The 19974-nt window shown below is 38.5% G+C and overlaps 1 protein-coding gene across 11 annotated transcripts in view; it reads right to left on the reverse strand.

The window, feature by feature from the left end:
* Btrc (beta-transducin repeat containing E3 ubiquitin protein ligase) overlaps positions 1 to 19974 on the reverse strand; it is a 157326-nt gene that overhangs the window by 67743 nt on the left and 69609 nt on the right. For all 11 annotated transcript variants that reach the window (XM_048338419.1, XM_048338418.1, XM_048338413.1 and 8 more), the window contains one exon: positions 3689 to 3778. In XM_048338419.1, coding sequence (XP_048194376.1) covers positions 3689 to 3778 — 90 coding nt within the window. The remainder of the gene's footprint in view (positions 1 to 3688; positions 3779 to 19974) is intronic.

Consider the following 19974-nt stretch of genomic DNA (forward strand, 5'->3'; position numbering starts at 1 on the left):
TGTCTTCTTATATTCTAACAAGGTACCCTTTAATAAAGCTATTGTATGACCAAGATATCTAGCAAAGGAGTTTTATTACAATATACTAAAGGGGTCTGAACATAACATTTTTGCTTTTTTTTTTTTTTTTTTGCCAGTCCTGGGGTTTGAACTCAGGGCCTGAGCACTGTCCCTGGCTTCTTTTCGCTCAAGGCTAGCACCCTACCACTTGAGCCACAGTGCCACTTCCGGCTTTTTCTATATATACGGTGCTGAGGAATCGAACCCAGGGCTTCATGTATACGAGGCAAGCACTTTACCACTAGGCCATATTCCCAGCCCAACATTTTTGCTTTTAAGAGAGCAACTGATATTAATGTCTTCTATAAAACTCACATAAGCAATATGCAATAAAAGGGTTTTGAACTGTAATTTAGATCTCAATTCAACTCCAAACCACTCCGATCAGGATTTTGTTGAATTTCATTGAGAACAAAATGATTTACTATCCCATGTTATAGTGTTCTTATGTGGAGAGAGTCGAACATCCAGACCACTCTGGAGCACAATCTGAACCAACAATAGATAATTATTATCAAGTTTGTTAGAAAAACCACTGCAACCATATCAATGTTGCAGATGAAACTACTGTTAAGGGCTCAAAGTGTAGAATAGGAAATAGGAAAAAGCTTGCAGACCTATCAAAATAATGACCTTTAAAAAGGTCAGGCAATAAATGAAGCCAATAGAAACAGTATGGAAATTATGAGACAGATATAGTGTATGTATAAAGAAGAAGGACAACAAGAAGAGAATTATTCCTGAGCTTTTTTTGTTTAAGGCTAGCACTCTAATATAAAGCCACAGCTCAAGTGTTTGTGCTTTTTGGTGGTTAATTGGAGATAAAAAACCCAAGGACTTTCCTGCTTGGGCCGGCTTTGAATCATAATCCTCACATCTCAGCCTTCTGAGTAGCTAGGATTACAGCTGTGAACCACTGGTGCCTGGCTTCAGCTATATATTTTTATTTGCTATTGATCAATGGATTATTTGGCTCAAATCGGAAACAATGAACTAGAGGACAAAATATGGGCCAATAAAAGGAACCTCGAAGTTAGCTGTGTTCCAACTGGGAATTATAGAAATAATTCCAGGACTACAGCATATTTACAGGATAAAGGAAAGAAATAGGTATCAGACTAATGTTAAAATAAGCCAGAATAGGAAGAGAGGATCACTGTTTGGGAACAAGTGAAACGCTCATGAGTAGCAATGAGCAAACTTGCTTTCTCACCCAAGAGCATGGAAGGAATTATGCTACTGTGCCAGATGACAGATTTCTAACCACAGTACCACCACCACCACAGTAGAGGGTGGGAGGAGAAAAACAAGCCCACTCCACAGCAAACAGACACGCCAATAAAACTATGTAACTCAGAGGTCCTGGCTTATAAAGGACAGGAAAAACAAAATGAACAGATGCTCATTCAGCCAGCTCTCAATGAAATTCATTAAAATTGTCATGCTGTCCCTAGATTGGTGCTCATGTTAAGATTTTACCTTGTTAAACCAGAAGTCACTCACTGATGCACAAAGTAAGAGCATTAAAGCCAGAAAAGGAAGAAACAATAGATTTATTTGTTTATTCATTCATTCATTTGCCAGTCCTGGGACTTAAACTCAGGGGGTGGGCACTGTCCCTGAGTTTCTTTTGCTCAAGGCTAGCAGTCTACTACATAAGCCACAGTGCCACTTCTGGCCTTTTCTGTTTATGTGGTGCTGAGGATTCAAACCCAGGGCTTCATGCATGCTAGGCAAAGCACTCTACCATTAGGCCACATTCCCAGACCCTGAAACAATAATTTTTTAAAGTCCCAAATAGTCATACCCCTCTCTCTACACAAATGCTAAATACAAAACAGGGTCAACTAGCATTTGCTAATCTTGACTGAAAAAAGAAACAAGTATAACTTATATTAATACATTTCATATCAAATTAAGATACAACTGATGTATTTTATCTTTTATAACTGTACTTGTAAACAAATTCTGATATTTCTTATATAAATCATTCCAATGATTACATGTTGCATGACAATTTTCTCAATTAATGAACAAGCAAAGACTATAGCATATTATAAGAAGCAAGATAGAGATAATAATAAAGTTACTGTGGTACATATAGTCCAGTATTTGTACTTCCCCCCACCCCCAAAGAATTTGCAAGGTCAGAGATGTCAGAAAACTAGTGTTCTTAAAGCAAAGAAGCAAACATATTAACTGACTAGCTAGCAACTAACAAAGTATAATAAAGTAAAATGAAATCTCAGAACCATGGTTGGTCCCTCCCATCAGGTGAGACTATAGAAGAAAGCCACCTAAGTTTATGCTACTTTTGCTACAACAGCCCAAAAGGACTAATAGAGCTGCCCTTAGATTTTGTAGCAAAAGATGGAAACAATATACTAGTCTTGGCTCCAATAGTAAGAGTAAGTATGTGCTTGTGTGTATGAGCCAACAGAATAAATTAAAATAATCTTGGGAGTTATAATGGTGAAAAATCCTTAAATGGTAATAAAATCCCTGTTTCTTTTTCAGATTAGTGAAGCAAAAGTCTAGAAGCATATCCCATATTGAACATTACTCTTTAGTTTTTTTTGCCAGTCCTGGGGCTTGACTCAGGGCCTGAGCACTGTCCCTGGCTTCTTTTTGCTCAAGGCTAGCACTCTGCCACTTGAGCCACAGTGCCACTTCTGGCCGTTTTCTGTATATGTGGTGCTGGGGATTGAACCCAGGGCCTTATGTATACGAGGCAAGTACTCTTGCCACTAGGCCATATCCCCAGCTCCTGAACATTACTCTTGAGATAACAAAGATAGCTGACACTTGAATTTGAGTCAAAGTTCCAGATTTGATTAATGGATAAAAGGAAAAGCTCCAGATCTCTAATACTGAACATTATTTTTATATCTAGGATAGAGTTATAGCACATTTATGCATGAAATAAGCAGCACATATGCATCACCAAACACACTTACTCACTCAGATCAAGAACACCAAAAGCATTATTTCTAACATTTGCCACTCCATATACTAGTAACCTAACAAATTTTCTGGAGTGTATTTCACATTTCTTGCAATGATATCCTCTATATTTGTATTCAATACTTACTTGTATTTTAAAAACATGAAAAAACTTACAAAAACAATTGTGCATTCTCATATAGATCTTACTTACCTGTGATAATCTACAACTAGTGACAAACAACAAAAATGATTAAAATACAACCAGAGTACATAAAAGATTCTGTTGGGAATGAAGTGATGGAAAGTCCAACGTGTGGGATGGGAATGTGGCTTAGTGGTCGAGAGCTCGCCTAGCATGCATGAAGCCCTGGGTTTGATTCCTCAGTACCACGTACACAGCAAAAGCCAGAAGTGATGTTGTGGCTCAAGTGGTAGAGTGCTAGCCTTGAGCAAGAGAAGCTCAGAGACAGTGTCCAGGCCCTGAGTTTAAGCCCTAGGACTGTTTAAAAAAGAAAGTCCAACTTGTAATGTGCTATGCATATATCTTTTTTTGTGTGCTTTCATTCTTTTCTTAAATATATAATCTTATATAGTAGTCTTTTAATAGCAATAGTGAGTAAAGATATATAGACACAAATAATAGTTTGATGTGTAACATATATTGGTGAGTAATATTACTTACTTTGGCCACACAGTTTTCAGTCTTCATAGCAGTGCTCGCTAGACATACTGTTTCCTGGTTTATGCAGAGTCTGGCACAGCTGTTGTAAGTCTGTAAAGATAATTTTTTTTAATTCATATTTTTTGGATATTAAAATACTGGTATATTCAGCTGTCAAATTCTGCTCTATTTTTCAAAACTAATACACAATATGTTCTACTTATAAATTCCAGATTGATAGGAGTTGAAGGACAAGGCAAAGGAGGATTGGCAAAGACAGAATTTAGAAAACCTAATGGTATGTACATGAGGAAGTATGTGAGCTTCCTGTTTCACTCTATGTATGGAAAGTGGTTATGGAGCATCTTTTAAGTACAAATATTAAGAACTTAGGTCTATTTAAAATAGGAACTACTGTTCTGAGATATTTGTTTTTGTTCTTTTTCCTTGAAAAACAAACCAACCATAGAGACCTGAAAGGATGGTTTGACGATCGGCACTGAAAGGAAAAAGAAAAAGAAAAAAGACGAGAAAGGAAGAGTATGTTTCTTCATTTAGACCAACAGACTTAAAATGTTCAAGATAAAAGGGTGTGGTAGTGCATTTTATTGACTCAGCTACTCAGGAAGCAGACATCTGAAGGATCAGTTCAAGACCAACCTAGTCAAAAAGTTTGTGAGGTCCCCATCTCAACAAATACCTCAACAAATAAACCATATGTGGTAGTATGCACCTATAATCCAAGTTATGTGGGTGGTGTATGGAGAAGAATCAAAGTCTGAGACAATCCTAGGCAAAAACACAATACTTTCTTAGAAGAAAGAAACAATGGCTGAGGGTGTGGCTGAAGTGCTAGAGTACTAGCCTAGAAAGTACAATTCAAACTACCCTCCCCCCAAAAAATTCTAAAGCCAATCACAAAATATTTTCAAGAATCTCAATACAAATATATTAAGCTTTGGATTTTTTGTGTGTATGTGACAGGACCAGGGCTTAGCCTGAGGGCCTTAAGCTCTTCCTCATCTTTCTAACTAAGAAACGGTAGTCTACAATTTGAGTTATACCTCCAGTCCAGAAAATTCTGGTTAATTAGAGATGGAGAATCACTGGCTTTTCTGCTCAGTCTGGCTTTGAATCAAGACCCTCTAGGTCTGAAACTCAAAAGTAGCTAGGATTACAGATATGACTCACCAGTGCCTAGCTTAAACTGTGAACTTTCTGCAAAAATGATATATAAAAAAACAAGAGCTGTGCTGGCAATGGTGGCTCATGCCAGCTACTTTAGGAGGCTGAGATCTGAGGATCAAGGTTTCAAGTTAGTCCAGGCAGGAAAGTCCATGAGACCCTTATCTTTAATAAACTATTCATAAAAAGCCAGAAGTGGGGCTTGCTCAAATGGTAGAGCCCTAGACTTGAGCAAAAGCAGCTCAGGCTCAGTTCAAGCCCCAGGACTGGCACCAGAGAGAGAGAGCTAAGTGGTGGTGGGGGAGGAGGGAGGAGGAAGGAGGAAGAAAGAAAGAGACAGAACTGTTATGATCTTAAAAACATCCAATTTCCAGGCATGGTGGCACATTCTTATAATCTCAGTAATTAGGAAGCTGAGAAATAGGATTTTTGAGTTTGAAGCCAGCTTGGGCTATACAGTAAAAGTTCTAGGTTAGGAAGTGAGACTGCCTTTAAAAAAAAAAGAAAAGAAAGGCTGGGAATGTGGCTTAGTGGTAGAGTGTTTGACTAGCTAGCATTCATGTAATACTGGGTTCAATACCACATAAACAGTAAAAGCCAGAAATGGTGCTGCGGCTTCAGTGGTAGAGCACTAGCCTTGAGCACAGAGAGGCTCAGTGACAGTGCCCAAGCCCTGAGTTCAAGCCTAGGACTGGCTGGCAAAATAAGAGAAAAAGAAAAACAGTATCTCTTTAATTTCTCTGGTTGTCCATTTAGGAAAAGAATGAAAATAGAACAAGAAGTGGATTAAAATTGGCTATACTAACTTCACACCTTATGCTAAGCAAACTCATCACTGAAGATAAGTATGTTCCCAAGTTGGATACTGGTGGCTCATACCTGTAATCCTAGCTACTCAGGAGGCTGAGATCTGAGGACTGAAGTTCAAAGCTAGTAGGGGCAAAAAAGTCCCTGTGAGACTCTTATCTCCAAGTAACCACTCAAAAACCAGAAATGGGGCAGGGGCTGGGGATATGGCCTAGTGGCAAGCATGCTTGCCTCGTATACATGAGGCCCTGGGTTCAATTCCCCAGCACCACATATACAGAAAATGGCCAGAAGGGGCGCTGTGGCTCAAGTGGCAGAGTGCTAGCCTTGAGCAAAAAGAAGCCAGGCACAGTGCTCAGGCCCTGAGTCCTGGTCCCAGGACTGGCCAAAAACAAAAACAAAAACAAAACAAAAACAGAAATGGGGCTGTGGCTCAAGTGGTAGAGCACTAGCCTTGAACACAAAGTGGCTCAGAGACAGCACCCAGGCCCTGAGTTCAAGACCCACAACTGACCCCTCGCCCCCAAAAAGCATGCTTCCTTTTAAACAAGTTTTTTTTTTAACCAATGGTTGTAAGTTATGATTCTCAAGCTTTAGCATACATCATAATCATTAGGAAGTATTGCTAAAACAGAGGTATCCAGTTGATCTTAATACTGCTGATGTAGGAAACTGTCTTTGAGACCACTAGTATAACTATTTGGGTTAGGACTAAGGTTTTTGAAAAAATGTTAAGTCTCTAATAACTAACAATAGGAAAGAATCAAGGCTTTTATATAGAATTTTGGATTTTCAGGAACAGTTAGGAACACAGTAAGACATCTATCTATCTATCTATCTTTAATACAGCTTTCCCCTATACTGATGTTTGTAGAACTTTTACTTAAATCGAAGAAATCACAATAGAAGATGTAAGCTCAATGGGACAGTGCTTGCTTGGGTTTGATCCCCGGCACTGCTTAAACAAACAAAACAAAACAGACTGGGGGCATGGCTCAAGTGGTAGGTACAAGACCTAACAAAGGTAAGACCCTGTCTTCAAATACTAGTACCACAGAAAGAGGGAAAGAGAGAGTTAGAAGGAAGAGGAGGGAGGAAGGGAAGGAAAAAGAAAAACGTAAGAAATTAACTTAATACTATGTAAAATACAGGCCTTGTTCAAAGTTTACCAATTGTAACACTAACGTCAATTTTTGTTCAAGATCTAATTCAGGTTATCACCCTGCATTTGTCACATCTCCTTATTTTCCTTAAGCCTAAGACGGCAATTTGTCTTTCATAACTGACACTGGGGAAAGTATTGATCAGTTCATCTACAGTCTATTACAGAGGTAATAGATGTTTTGGTATTTCTGGTGATATAACCCTGATGACTTAGCCAAGGTCATGTCTGCCAAAACTCTCACATTTTTTTTCCCTTAGGATTTATACACTAAATAGGTCAAAGAAAATACTTTGGGATTATGCAAATATTCTATTTCACCCTTTGCCTACTTGTTCTAGTATCCCATTAATTCGTCTTGCCTATTGTAATCCTTATGCTGTTGTGTTCTAATAATACACTTTTTTTTAACTTCTTTTTCCTTCTATATTAGACTCTCTATAACAAAGAGTTGTGCTGGGCACTGATGGCTCACATCTGTAATCCTACTTACACAGAAGGCTGAGATCTGAGGATAGTAGTTCAAAGCCAGCTCAGGCAGGAAAGTCCATTAGATTCTTAGCTCTAACTACTCAGAAAAAGCTGGAAGGGATACCTTGGCTCAACCCCCCCAGAGTTCAAGCCCTGCAACCAGCAAGAAATACATACATGCATACAAAAAGAAAGAAAAAAGCAAAATTTTAGTGGAGAAATAGCTCCCAACCAATGCTATAAAAGGTTTTCCTTTTAACTTTCTTCTTTTGTTGTTGTTGAAATATTGGGTTTAAGCTCAGAGCCTTATCCTTGTTAGATATATGCTCTAATGCATCCCCTTAGATTCCCCCCTCTCCTGCTCTTTTTTTGTTCTTGGATTAGGACTAGAAAAATCAAGGCCTAGGCACTAGGCCTGAACTTCTTTTGCTCAAGGCTAGCATTCTCAACACTTGAGCCACAGCTCTACTTTCAGCTTTTTGGTAGTTTATTGATGAATCTCATGGACTTTCCTGCTTGGGCTTGCAACAGCAATACCCAAATCTCAGCCACCTGAGTAGCTAGGATTCCAGGTGTGAGCGACAGGCACCCAGTCAGTTTTTCTTTTAAATAACTTCAAAACATTTATCCACTTAACTTTTTTTATTTTTATATTTAGTACGCGTCCAAGGGCTTGGCCAGGACTTTTTTTTGTTCAAGGCTAGTGCACTATCACTTGAACCACAGTTCCACTTCTGACTTTTTTTTTTAAGGAGGGGGGGAAGCTAATTGGAGATAAGATCTCACAGGCTTTCCTGCCTGTGGTCTTTGAACTAGTCTTCAGATCTCAGCCTCCTGAGTAGCTATAATTATAGTAGGTGTGAGCCACTTGCAACAGGCTCCACTTTTTATCCTTTTATCATTCAAGCTCAAATTATTTCAGCATACATTAAAAGCAGAGCATGTGAAATTAGCATATACATAGGGGCTATTGGTACAGATATACCCTGGGCTCAATGTTCAGTATTTCTTTTATAGCATAAATATTTTACTCTATATGGGTACAAAACATTATATATATATATACATATGTGTGTGTGTGTGTGTGTGTGTGTGTGTGTGTGTGTGTATGTATGTTTGTATATATTGCCAGACCTGGGGCTTCAACTCAGGGACTGGGCATTGTCCCTCAGCTTCTTTTGAAAACTACAGCCTACTAGTTTGAGATATCAAAGCTATAGATAGTTCAGGATTGCCACAGTTGCTGGCAACTAAAAAAAGAAATCCCAGAGACTCACAAGGAAAGGAGGAACTCTCGGAAAACACATACAAATGCTCCTCAAAAGCATGGCTAACCCCCTAACTAAAAAATCAAGAGAGGAACTCCAAGAATTCCAATGGAAAGCAACAGCTGGAAGATGAAGGGCTTAAGCCGAGAATCCAGCTGCTGCCCATGAATGCAGACAAGAGTTCAGAACTTGATTCCTGCCACATTAGAGGGATATAATGGAGCATCTCAAGACTTCCATTGAAAGTAGGACCAGGAGTTGAAGCTAAAGAGTATGTCTTGGATAAAGGGTCTGCCTTGGAAATATTGGCAAAACCAAACCACTTCCAAAATTATCAAATGTAATGCTGATCCTCTTCAAGAATAGTAATTAATGAAATAAAGATCAAAGAATTGAGGTTTTTCAATGTACCATTTAATCACTGTACAATAAGTTACCAGACATGTCAAGCAGACAAGACTGCAGTCAAGAGAAAAATGAATGAAGATGATATACCTGTGGAAACTTGCACTAAAGCTCTAAAGCTATAATAAATATGTTCAATGTAATGACTAAATAAGAGATAAAAATCATAGTAAGTAAACAGATGAGAACATTTCATCAGAAAAATCAAACATAAAATGAACTAAAGAGAAATGTACAATTCAGAAGTATAGATGAGAACACAGTTCTATTCAAAGAGCATTTATATAGCATGTACAAGGCCCCAAGTTTGGGCTGGGAATATGGCCTAGTGGTAAAGTGCTCATCTCGTATACATGAAGCCCTGGGTTCCATTCCTCAGCACCACATATATAGAAAAGGCCAGAAGTGGCGCTGTGGCTCAAGAGGTAGAGTGCTAGCGTTGAGCAAAAAGAAGCCACGGAGAGTGCTCAGGCCCTGAGTTCAAGCTCAGAACAGGCAAAAACAAAAACAAGGCCCCAAGTTTGACTTCTAGTGTCACAAAAAAATACATTGCTGCTGGGTGCCAGTGGCTCATGCCTATAATCAACTACTCAGAAGGAGATCTGAGGATCACAGTTCAAAGACAGCACAGGAAGAAAATTCCCTGTGAGTCTCTTATCGCCAATTTACACTCAAAAACTGGAAGTGGCACTGTGGCTCAAAGTGCTAGAGAACTAGCTTTGAGCAAAAGAGCTCAGGGACAGCCCTGCAACTGACCAAAAAAAAAAGTAAAGTTTAAAATTTCATGGATGGGCTTCAAAAGCAGATAGGAAGAGTCAAATGAATCAAGAGTTTCTGGACAGCCTAGGCTACATATTGAGACCTCATCTTAAAAACACAAAAAACAACTAAAACAATTTATAAGCAGTGATAGAACTTGAAGGGGAGGGAAATGGGAAGGTGGGGGGGGGATGATGGAGGAGGTAACAAGTTGGATAAGAAATGTATGCATTGCCTTATGTATGAAACTGTAACCCATCTGAGTATCACTTTGACAATAAAGAAACACATTTTTAAAAAAAGTGACAGAGCTGGGTGCTGGTGGCTGGCTACTCAGGAGGCTGAGATCTCCAGCCCAGGCAGGAAAAGCCCATGAGACTCTTATCTCCAATTAACTACTACAAAGTAGGAAGTGGCACTGTGGCTCAAAGTGGTGGAGTACTAGCTAAGCCTTGAGCAGAAGAGCTCAGGGATAGCATTCAGGCCTGGAGTTCAAGTCCCACATCAAAAAAGTGATCAATTTATTTCCCAAATCTGAAATCCCAAGGCAGATACATTATAGAAAATTCCTAGTCCAAATACCATCAAAATGCTGAAGGACAGTAGCAAACACAAAAGTCTGAAAGCATCCAAAGGAAACAGCCTGTTATAAATAATGGCAAGCTTTTACCATAAACAATGAAAGACAGATATGTGGCTCAAGTGGTAGAGCACCAGCCTTGAACAAATAAGCTAAAGTAAAGTACAAAGCTCTGAGCCCAGGCATCAGTAGTGGTGCACATGTGCACATACAAGAGTGAGAATGAGACATGCACAGAAGCTAGCTACTAAGGTTCTCATTAGCTTACTTGGAACCATTTGATTTTTTTTTTTTTTTTGTGAAGAACTGGGGTTTGCACTCAGGACTGTGCACCTGTTAGGTAGATGCTACATCACTTAAACTATGCCTACAGCTATTCTTTAATGGTTTAATTATTTTTCATATAGGTTCTTGTGCTTTTGCTCAGTCTGGCCTGATCTGTAGTCCTATTTAATTCTTCCACATAGTTGGGATAACAGGTGTATACTACTAAACAGAGCTTTACTAGCCCATACCATAGCTGGCTTCCCCCATCCCCCAAAGTTGTACAGTTTAAACTCAGGGCTCTGGTTTGCTAGGCTGATACTCTACCAGTAGAGGCATGAGCCCTTTTTTCGCATTAACTATTTGTGAAACCCATCTCAAATTGTTATGTGTGTTGTGTAGTAGTTTGGGATTCAGATTTCCTCAAGTGCATTACAAGAGAACACCAGTTAACTGTGTGCATATAAGTCCGTTTCTGAACTACCTGAAAAAGCTGTAGCTGGATAGAATCCAGTGTATGGGGGGGGGGGGTGTTCCTGACTTTACCCTAATTCAAGCATCCTAGTTTTTGTTCAGGGGCAGCATTAGACCAATAAGATCCTAACAAGTAACAATGCACTTAAATGCAGAGATTTACTATAGTACTTTCCCTCTAAAACTGGGACAAGGTGAATATATATTTTTTGTTTTGTTTTTTGCCAGTCCTGGGGCTGCACTCAATGCTTGAGCACTGTATAGAAGGTGAGCACTTTACCACTAGGCCATATTCCCAGCCCCTGAATATATTTTCTAACTATACCAATTTAACACTACATTGGAGGTCAAAGTCATGAAAATAAAGCAAGAAAGAGAGACAAAAGGCATATGTTTAAAAAAAGCAGTGAAATTGTCTTTACTCATAAATGTCAGGAAATGAGGCCAACAGACAAAAATAATTATGTTTCTACATTTTAGTAACAAAAGAATGAAGCTTGAAATATAGTAACCTTTTATACAAGTAAACACCATTTGGAAAACCTATTAAAAAAAACAAACAAACAAAATTAAGGGGTTGGGAATATGGCCTAGTGGCAAAAGTGCTTGCCTCATATACATGAAGCCTTGGGTTCGATTCCTCAGCACCACATATATAGAAAAGGCCAGAAGTTGTGCTGTGGCTCAAGTGGCAGAGTGCTAGTCTTGGGCAAAAAGGAGCTGGGGACAGTGCTCAGGCCTTGAGTTTAAGTCCCAGGACTGGAAAAAAAAAATTAAGAGACATACCATTTACCAATTAGAAGACTCAATATTGTTAAAAGGTTAACTTGAGCAAGGCATTGGTAGCTCAGGACTATAATCCTAGCCACTCAGGAAGCTGAGATCTAAGGATTTCAGCTTGAAGCCAGCCCAGGCAGGAAAGTCTGTGAGACTCTTTTCCCCAATTAAGAAGTAACATTCTTATTTTTTTATTTTTTATTTTTTTGGGCCGGTCCTAGGGCTTGGACTCAGGGCCTGAGCACTGTCCCTGGCTTCTTTTTGCTCAAGGCTAGCACTCTGCCACTTGAGCCACAGCGCCACTTCTGGCCGTTTTCTGTATATGTGGTGCTGGGGAATCGAACCCAGGGCCTCATGTATACGAGGCAAGCTCTCTTGCCACTAGGCCATATCCCCAGCCCCAAGAAGTAACATTCTTAGGTAAAGAAAATGGTATACATATTGATCATGACCTGGTAGTTACAGGGATACAGCAATTTATCAATCTCATTAATTCATACAATTAATATTTAGATGATGCTTTTAAATTTTGATAAAACATAAAAAGCATATGCAACTAACATTTTAGTGGCAAAAGAGTGCAGAAGTTTGGGAATGGAAACATGGGTTTTGTTGTTGCTGTTATTGGTGGTAGTGGTGTGTGTTTGTGTGTGTGTGTGTGTGTGTGTGTGTGTGTGTTGACTTTATTTAGAGTGGCTGGGGAGTGGGGAGAACAGAAATGGAGGGAAGAAGGGTGAACAAATGTAGTTATGGTATTTAACATTATGTGGAAAACAAACTGTGCAACTTGTGGGCAGGGCCAGGAAGGGGAAAGCAAAGGAAGGGATGACATTGTCCAAAAAGCATTGTGCTTATCACTTGACTTATGAAATGGTAAAACCCCTTTGTAGAACACCTTAATAATGATAAAATTATACTTTAAAAGGAAAGTATAACCTAAGCTGTATAAAAAGCATAACATGGGTGCTGGTGGCTCATACCTACAATCCTAGCTACTTAGGCTGAAATTGGAGAACCACATGGTTTGAAGCCAGCCTGGTCAGGAAAGCCAGTGAGATTCTTATCTCCAGTTAAACACCAAAAAGCCAGAAGTGGAGCTGTGGCTCAAGTGGTGAACAGGTCACCAGCCTTGAAAACAAAAGTAGGGACAGCATCCAGGCTCTGAGTTCAAGCCCCATGACTGGCACGCACAAGCACATGCGTGTGCACACACACACATACACACACACTATATCATGTTCAGAAGAACATTAACACAGGTTCAAAAAAACCTATTCAGAGTTGAGGGAGTTCCCAGATTGTAAGAAGAGGCTAAGGATGTAGGCTTTTTTGTTTTTATCTGTAAAGTGGGTCTATGATCTTGCTCATCTCTGAAATAAGGAACATAACAGTAAGCTAAAACTTGTCATAGTCCTTTGACCACTATGGCCAAAAAGTATTTTATTGTTCTAAGACTCCTTCCAATTGAAAGCAAACTAGTGAATATAATAGCTTCAGACAAGATGGCTTCTGTCCCCATGCAACATTTGTAAAGGTAGCTTCATTGCTGAATCAGAGGCACAGAGTTTTGTGTTGGAGTACTGTAATAAGTTTTTATATTGCATATAAAGTACATAAGCATAAACCAGTAAGATGCCTTGCTGAAAACTACCTTCTTTGTGAAAGCAGGCTGTAATTCTGAACAAGTTTTCAATTTTCACACTGCTGCTAGGGTAAAACATTTTAAAGAGTTTAATTTTTTACAATGGATTCAATGACATAGGATTATCTAACAAAGTAATGGCTAATCAATAGAAGGTTTAGTTGTCAGGTGAAACATATAACACACTAAAAGGGATTGATTGCCAGGCTTCTCCTTATTTACTAGAAGGTATATATTTAAAATGACACAAACTTGTTACCAGGCTGCATTCTTTTAACCTTGCAAAAAGCTGCTTAAGAAATCTGTTCAGCAGCCCTATAGCAAAGCAAGATATAGTATAATAAAACTGGCAAGTGACTGGGGGTGGGGTGGTAGAAACAGACCTTCAGATATATAGCAATATCCTATCATGTCCCAAGCAAGAGTACAAGAGAAAAAACGACATCTAGGGAAGCTGGGACTGGGCTTTAAAAATGTCACACAGATGTTACTGAATCCTTTTCAAACACGAGAAGCTATATTTGATCTTGGTTTCTTATTTTATCAAGGGCAGATTTTTTTTTTAGGACTCCTGCAGTTAGGCACAATAGGCTCCCTATAAACACATACACACACACACACACACACACACACACACACACTTCCCTTTTCTTCCTTTCTTTTTTCAAAAATGATACATACAGATTAAGCACTGAACACAAAATGAACTGGGCCCATATGGACTTTGACCAGCATATAAGCTATTTCTTTCATAATTTATTCACGGATCTCAACTCTCTATATGAAAATACACTTTTTATGGTCATTGAAACCCAGGAGTTCAATAATATTTTTTCTACTAAGTCAATGATTACACAATTTATCAAAGAATGATTACACTAGAATAAAAATAAAACAAAACACCAACCCCCTATACAGTCTTCTTTCCTCAAAGTAATTTTAAGAAAGCTAGTTATTAAACTGCTTCTTTTTGAAGAAGGGTTTTTGTAGCTAGGCACAAATTGCCAAACCATGTTTAAAAAAAAATGTTATTAGACTCTGAAGGATTCAGCAGAAGAGGGAAGTTATATAAACAAATCACTTCATCAGATTCAGAAAGATCACTTTTGTCTTACTTAAGAGACCTACATTAATTACCTTTAAGGTCTTTTACATGGACTATTTAAAACATGTACAATTTATTTATTTATTTCAAATGAGGTGCTTCTTCCAAAGTATTAAATAATGTCTACAAATGCAAAAGCATTTTTATAAATAGGTAATTAAAACAGATGACTAAAATTAAGTCAAGCTGCAAAACATTACCCAGAATGCACTATGATTTTTTTTTTTTAATAAACATTTCAGGCAATTTTTTTTCCATCCAAAGCCCAAAGCACTTCAAGGGGGGAAAAAGGAGGTAGGAAGTTTCATAGGGTAAAAACACACAACACATATATAATGAAATAATGACAAACCCTAAACTAAAGTATTTACAAGATACTCCCTTAAGCATAGTTTGTCATATTGCAATTACACCTTGCCTACTGCCAAACCAGAGTGCTTACTATTGCCACTAGAGGGAGAAGTGTCTTAACACAAAGCAATGGCATACAGGGAATGGCTTTTCTTGAGCAATTATCAGAACAAAGCTCCCTTGGCTGTGTGTACCTTCTAATTACTCAATACAATTAAAATGACTAACCTAAAACAAACAGAAAAAAAACTGCCTGCCTGATAGCAGGGACTTCATTAAACCTTTTCCTCCCATCAATCAAATCAGAAAGAAGAGAATGGCAACGTGTACAAACATTACAGAGCTATTTAAAAAAGTAAATTATGTGAAGTTGATTTTTTTTTTTCACGGAAGAAATGACTCTCTTGGAAAAAGAAGTGTCATGGTATTTACCCTTCTGGATGTTTCTTGAAAACAAACTGTCCTCTGAAGAACTGAAATACAGTATGTTTTCTCTCAGTTCACTGGCTTATGAATGACTTTTTGTTGTTGTTGTGATTTTAACACATACTATAATGTCATTTTCTGTGTCCATGATGTGCTTTTTCCTCCTACTGAAGAAAGGAGCTATGCCCGTCAAACTTCCATGCATATACTGGCTGATTTAACTTTAAGGTCCTCATTGGTGGTTTCTGTAGCTCTACTCTAACGTGATGTTAGAATAACACAGGAATTTTTTGAGGGGAGTGGGAATCTGATAGGGGAATGGAAAACAGTCCCTTGTTCTTTCTAAAAGGCTTGTGGAGTTCCTTTTATAAGGCCAGGTCATTAACAGAAAATGACAACAGAGTCATTTTTCTTTCAGCTGACAATTGTGACATTTTTCCAGCAGTGTGCAAGGTGTTGAAAACCTGGCAGCTGTTACCTCCTGGGATGAAGATACTTTTTTATCCTCCCTTGACAGTTTAACTCAGTGGGTCAGCACCTTTAAAGACTGCAAAGTATCCTTGAAGAGGATGGAAGCTTGAATTACTGCTCCCTCTCTAATCAATGTAAACCCTCACTGCAGGTGAAGTCTCCATCTATAGAGGTGCATGGGGGAGGAAAATGTAATGCCCTGAGCCAGATGGTTTTTATCTTGTTTTTAAAGGATAAAGGAACAAGCTAACAAGGGAGACAGCTACTTTGTTAGCTTCTTGGCCTCTCTCATGGCTTTGCATCCCCAGGGTTCCAGCTACACAAGAGAAAGAATACAGGAAAACGTAAACACTTAAAGAAATATAACTAGAGGGCTGGCATCATGCTGCTTTCAAAGAGTTGAGAGAGCTCTACTCAATGCTTTATTTATCACTGCCCACGTTCTCAGGATGGTAAGTGGACACATACACAAAGAGAATGGGGGATGGGAGAAGGATTAGGCAACGGTCACAATTTACTCAATTACAGAGAAAGGCAAGCTGACAGATCCTATTAGCACCAATGTGAAGTAAAGAAGAGATGCATGCTATAATGCTATCTTTTCAGAAAGCAATGAGTACTTTCATGTACCCTCCCAGGACTTTGCCCTCTATAGCAAATATGAATAAAAGCTATTACAACAGTGGTTATGGTCTCCTTGGCTTCACATTTTAGAAGTAAAAGTAAAATTGTATTCACTTTGTAGTATGTTTTTCTAACTTCTTAAAGCTAGCAGAGAACATTATCCCAAAACTAAGAAAATTAACTTTCTCCTCAAGGATATGGTTCTGCTTTACCCCACCCTCTACCACCTCTCCCCCCAAAAAAAGAAAAGCAGGTATACAAATTGATTTTGAAATAGAGAAATGTGTTTTCCCTTCAATATTTCATCTTCTGCTTGTTTCTCTGTAGGGTTCTGGAATTACTGTTATGACAACCTTGTACAAGTCAGTAAGTATTCATCCTTCTCTATTTTCAGAAAAGGTTTGTGTAGGATTGTTATTACTCCTGCCAAAAAGAAATGTAGTCATTACCTGATTTATGTAAGTATAACACCTCTGGACATCACCTTTATGGTAACAATTTTTAAAAAGTTTATCAAATTTGCCAGTAAAACCATTTTGATAAATTTCATTAATTTTTTATTTAATAGACATAAAGCATTAAAAATTTCACTTTATGTTCATTTTAGCAAGTTGTATTTTTCAAGGAATTTGTCAATTTTTGGAAAAAGTTGTGTACTAGTAGTCTATTATTGGTCTGTTAATATCTTTAAAAATTATAATAACCCTTCTTTCAGCTCCTCCACTATTTAAACAGTTTTCCAAATAATCTATTATATAAACAAAGTATAGTTAGTTTAAAATAATCCTAAATTGTTAGCATATAAAAAGTTTTTTATGATAAATGGAAAGAGTTCCTAAAATTTCATTAGAAATATCTGAAAACAAATCTCAAAATGAAGAGACTTGACCACACAATACAAATCCTACTTACATCAAAACTAAGTACAAGGTGACCTTATAACATCTTTTTGTCATCAAAAAACAACAAAAACAGACAAAGAGCAAGTGGCACCTTCTTACTGTCATATGCAACAGAGAAAAGAAGTTTGAAGCTTATATATTATGTCCTACCTTAAAAAAAAATCAGCAGTGGGGTAATCAAGTTCAGGGCCTGGACAGCTGCCCTGTGACCTGCTTCTATTGACCCCTGCTATTCATCACTCTTCCCTGAGATTGAGAGGGCAAGCTCCTAGGGAGTGACCACCACAATAGACAGACACAAGCCAACAGAAATCTGGTTCCAGCAAAAAACCAGATGGCACTGCAATAAATTTACAAATCTGCATTCATGGGGCTGTTAAAACACCCAGAAGCTAAAAGACTGAGAGCCCCAGGAGGATCTCCTACTTCCCTGTTTCTAAAGGCCATTTCTCTTTCCAAGAACACTGAGTTCATGCTCTTCACAAAGAGAATGGAGATTAAAAAAAAAAAAAAAAAAACAACCCCTTTACAAAGGGGTTGAGGTGGGGAGAGCCTCATGACCTAATTAATCTCCAGAGCTTGGATCTCAACACTGAATGACAGATATTAGGAAAAACATTTTGTAGCACAAGGGGGGAAAAAGATGTCAAAGTGGGGGAGGGATAGTAAAGAGAATCTGCTAAAACTGCAATGAAAAAAAGACAGCATTAAATCTCTTTCAAACACTGCACACGGCAGATCTTGCAAGTAGAAAATGATTCAATAATGTATGCATTTATTTTTAAAATGAATCAGATTAGTCCCATGTGTGACCTGCTGGTCCATCTGTATGTGCTGGACTTAATAGGCACGATTCTCTCTCTTGCTTCAGTTTGAAGTATGAGAGAGATAAATTTAGTTTAATTTTCAACAGATCAGCCTATCCATTTTCCAAATGGACCATCTGGATCAGCCTATTAAAATTAATTTATAACTTTGCAGAGTGAAAATTCGTTTGTTAGCTTAAATAAAGTTGCCAAAACTTTTTGTTGTGTCATTGTTTTCTGACAGTTGTTTCTGTATAGTGGGTGGAGTATTTTCACCTCTAAATTTATCGTATTCAGTACTGTACTACTGACTTGCATTTACAGATCAGGTGTTTATCTCCAAATAATTAAAGCTAAAACTGTGTCAACATCAATTAGATATCATTTGTTCATTTGTTTACAAAGCTTTGAGAATTGACTCAATTTTATTTAAAACAATTGGTTTCATCAAAAAGGGGAAGGCTGAATACTCAGGAGGCTGAAATTCTCAGAGAATATTGGCTCAAAGCCACCTCCCAATAGGAAAGTCTCTCTCTCTCTCTCTCTCTCTCTCTCTCTCTCTCTCTCTCTCTCTCTCTCTCTCTCTCTCTCTCCCCAGTCCTGGGCCTTGGACTCAGGGCCTGAGCACTGTCCCTGGCTCCTTTTTGTTCAAGGCTAGCACTCTGCCACTTGAGCCACAGCACCACTTCTGGCCTTTTCTATATATGTGATGCTGGGGAATCGAACCCAGGCCTTCATGTATACAAAGCAAGCACTCTTGCCACTAGGCCATATTCCCAGCCCCAACAGGAAAGTCTTTAAGACTCTTATTTCCAATTCACTACCACCACCAAAAAAAAAGGGAAGTGGAAGCAGTGACTCAAATTGGTAGAACCGTAGCCTGGGATAGTGACAAGACCTAGAATTCAAGCCCCAGTACTGGCACCAAAAAAAGAGGGTGAGGATAGAAGGATGCTGGTCACTCTCATCTGTAATCCTAGCTACTGAGAAGGCTGAGATATGAGGATCATGGTTCAAAGCCAACCTGGGCCAAGAAAGTCCATGAGATTCTTATCCCCATTAAAGCACTAACAAGACAGAAGTGGAGCTATGGTTCAAGTGGCAGAGTGCTAGCCTTGAGCAAAAAAGCTTAGGGACAACACCCAGGACCTGAGTTCAAACCTGAGGACTGGTACAAAATAGAAAAGTGAAAGCGCCTCTCAAAAAAGTTTACAAATTGGGGGGTGGGGGTGGGAGATGTGTCATAGTGTCATAGTGTCCCATACTTTCCCTCAAAGTAAACACTATGCAAACTGTCAACAGACAGAAGTAGAAACATCTTGGCAACAGAGAAGTCTAAGATTAAAACTGCTGACTAAAGTCAAATCTAACCTTTTTAAGCCTCCATTTTCTTCACCAACAACTTGGAAATCACATCATAGCAAGTTGGCAGTCATTGTAAGGATTAAATAAGTGTGTTCATGATGAGTGCTGAAAAATATTAAATTTCTTTTACACCCTAGATCTTCTCCTCTAGAAGAATGCCTTAAGTTCCAGTAAATTAAAATTCTTTTACTAGGCAGGTGCCAGTGGCTCATGCCTGTAATCCTATCCTATCTACTCTGGAAGTTGAGGTCTGAGGATCATGGTTCAAAGCCAGCCATCATCAAAATCCTAGAAATAGAGCTGTGGCTCAAGTGGTAGAGTATTACCCTTTAGCAAACAAGCTCAGGGACAGGGCTTAGAGTACAAGCCTCAAGTCAGAAACACAAAAAAGTAAAAAGGAAAATGAAAATATTGCTTAGCACCAATTATTTATTTCTCTCAAACAAGAAACTATTTGATTTTT

Source organism: Perognathus longimembris, chromosome 2, assembly GCF_023159225.1.
Source record: "Perognathus longimembris pacificus isolate PPM17 chromosome 2, ASM2315922v1, whole genome shotgun sequence".
NCBI lineage: Eukaryota > Metazoa > Chordata > Mammalia > Rodentia > Heteromyidae > Perognathus > Perognathus longimembris.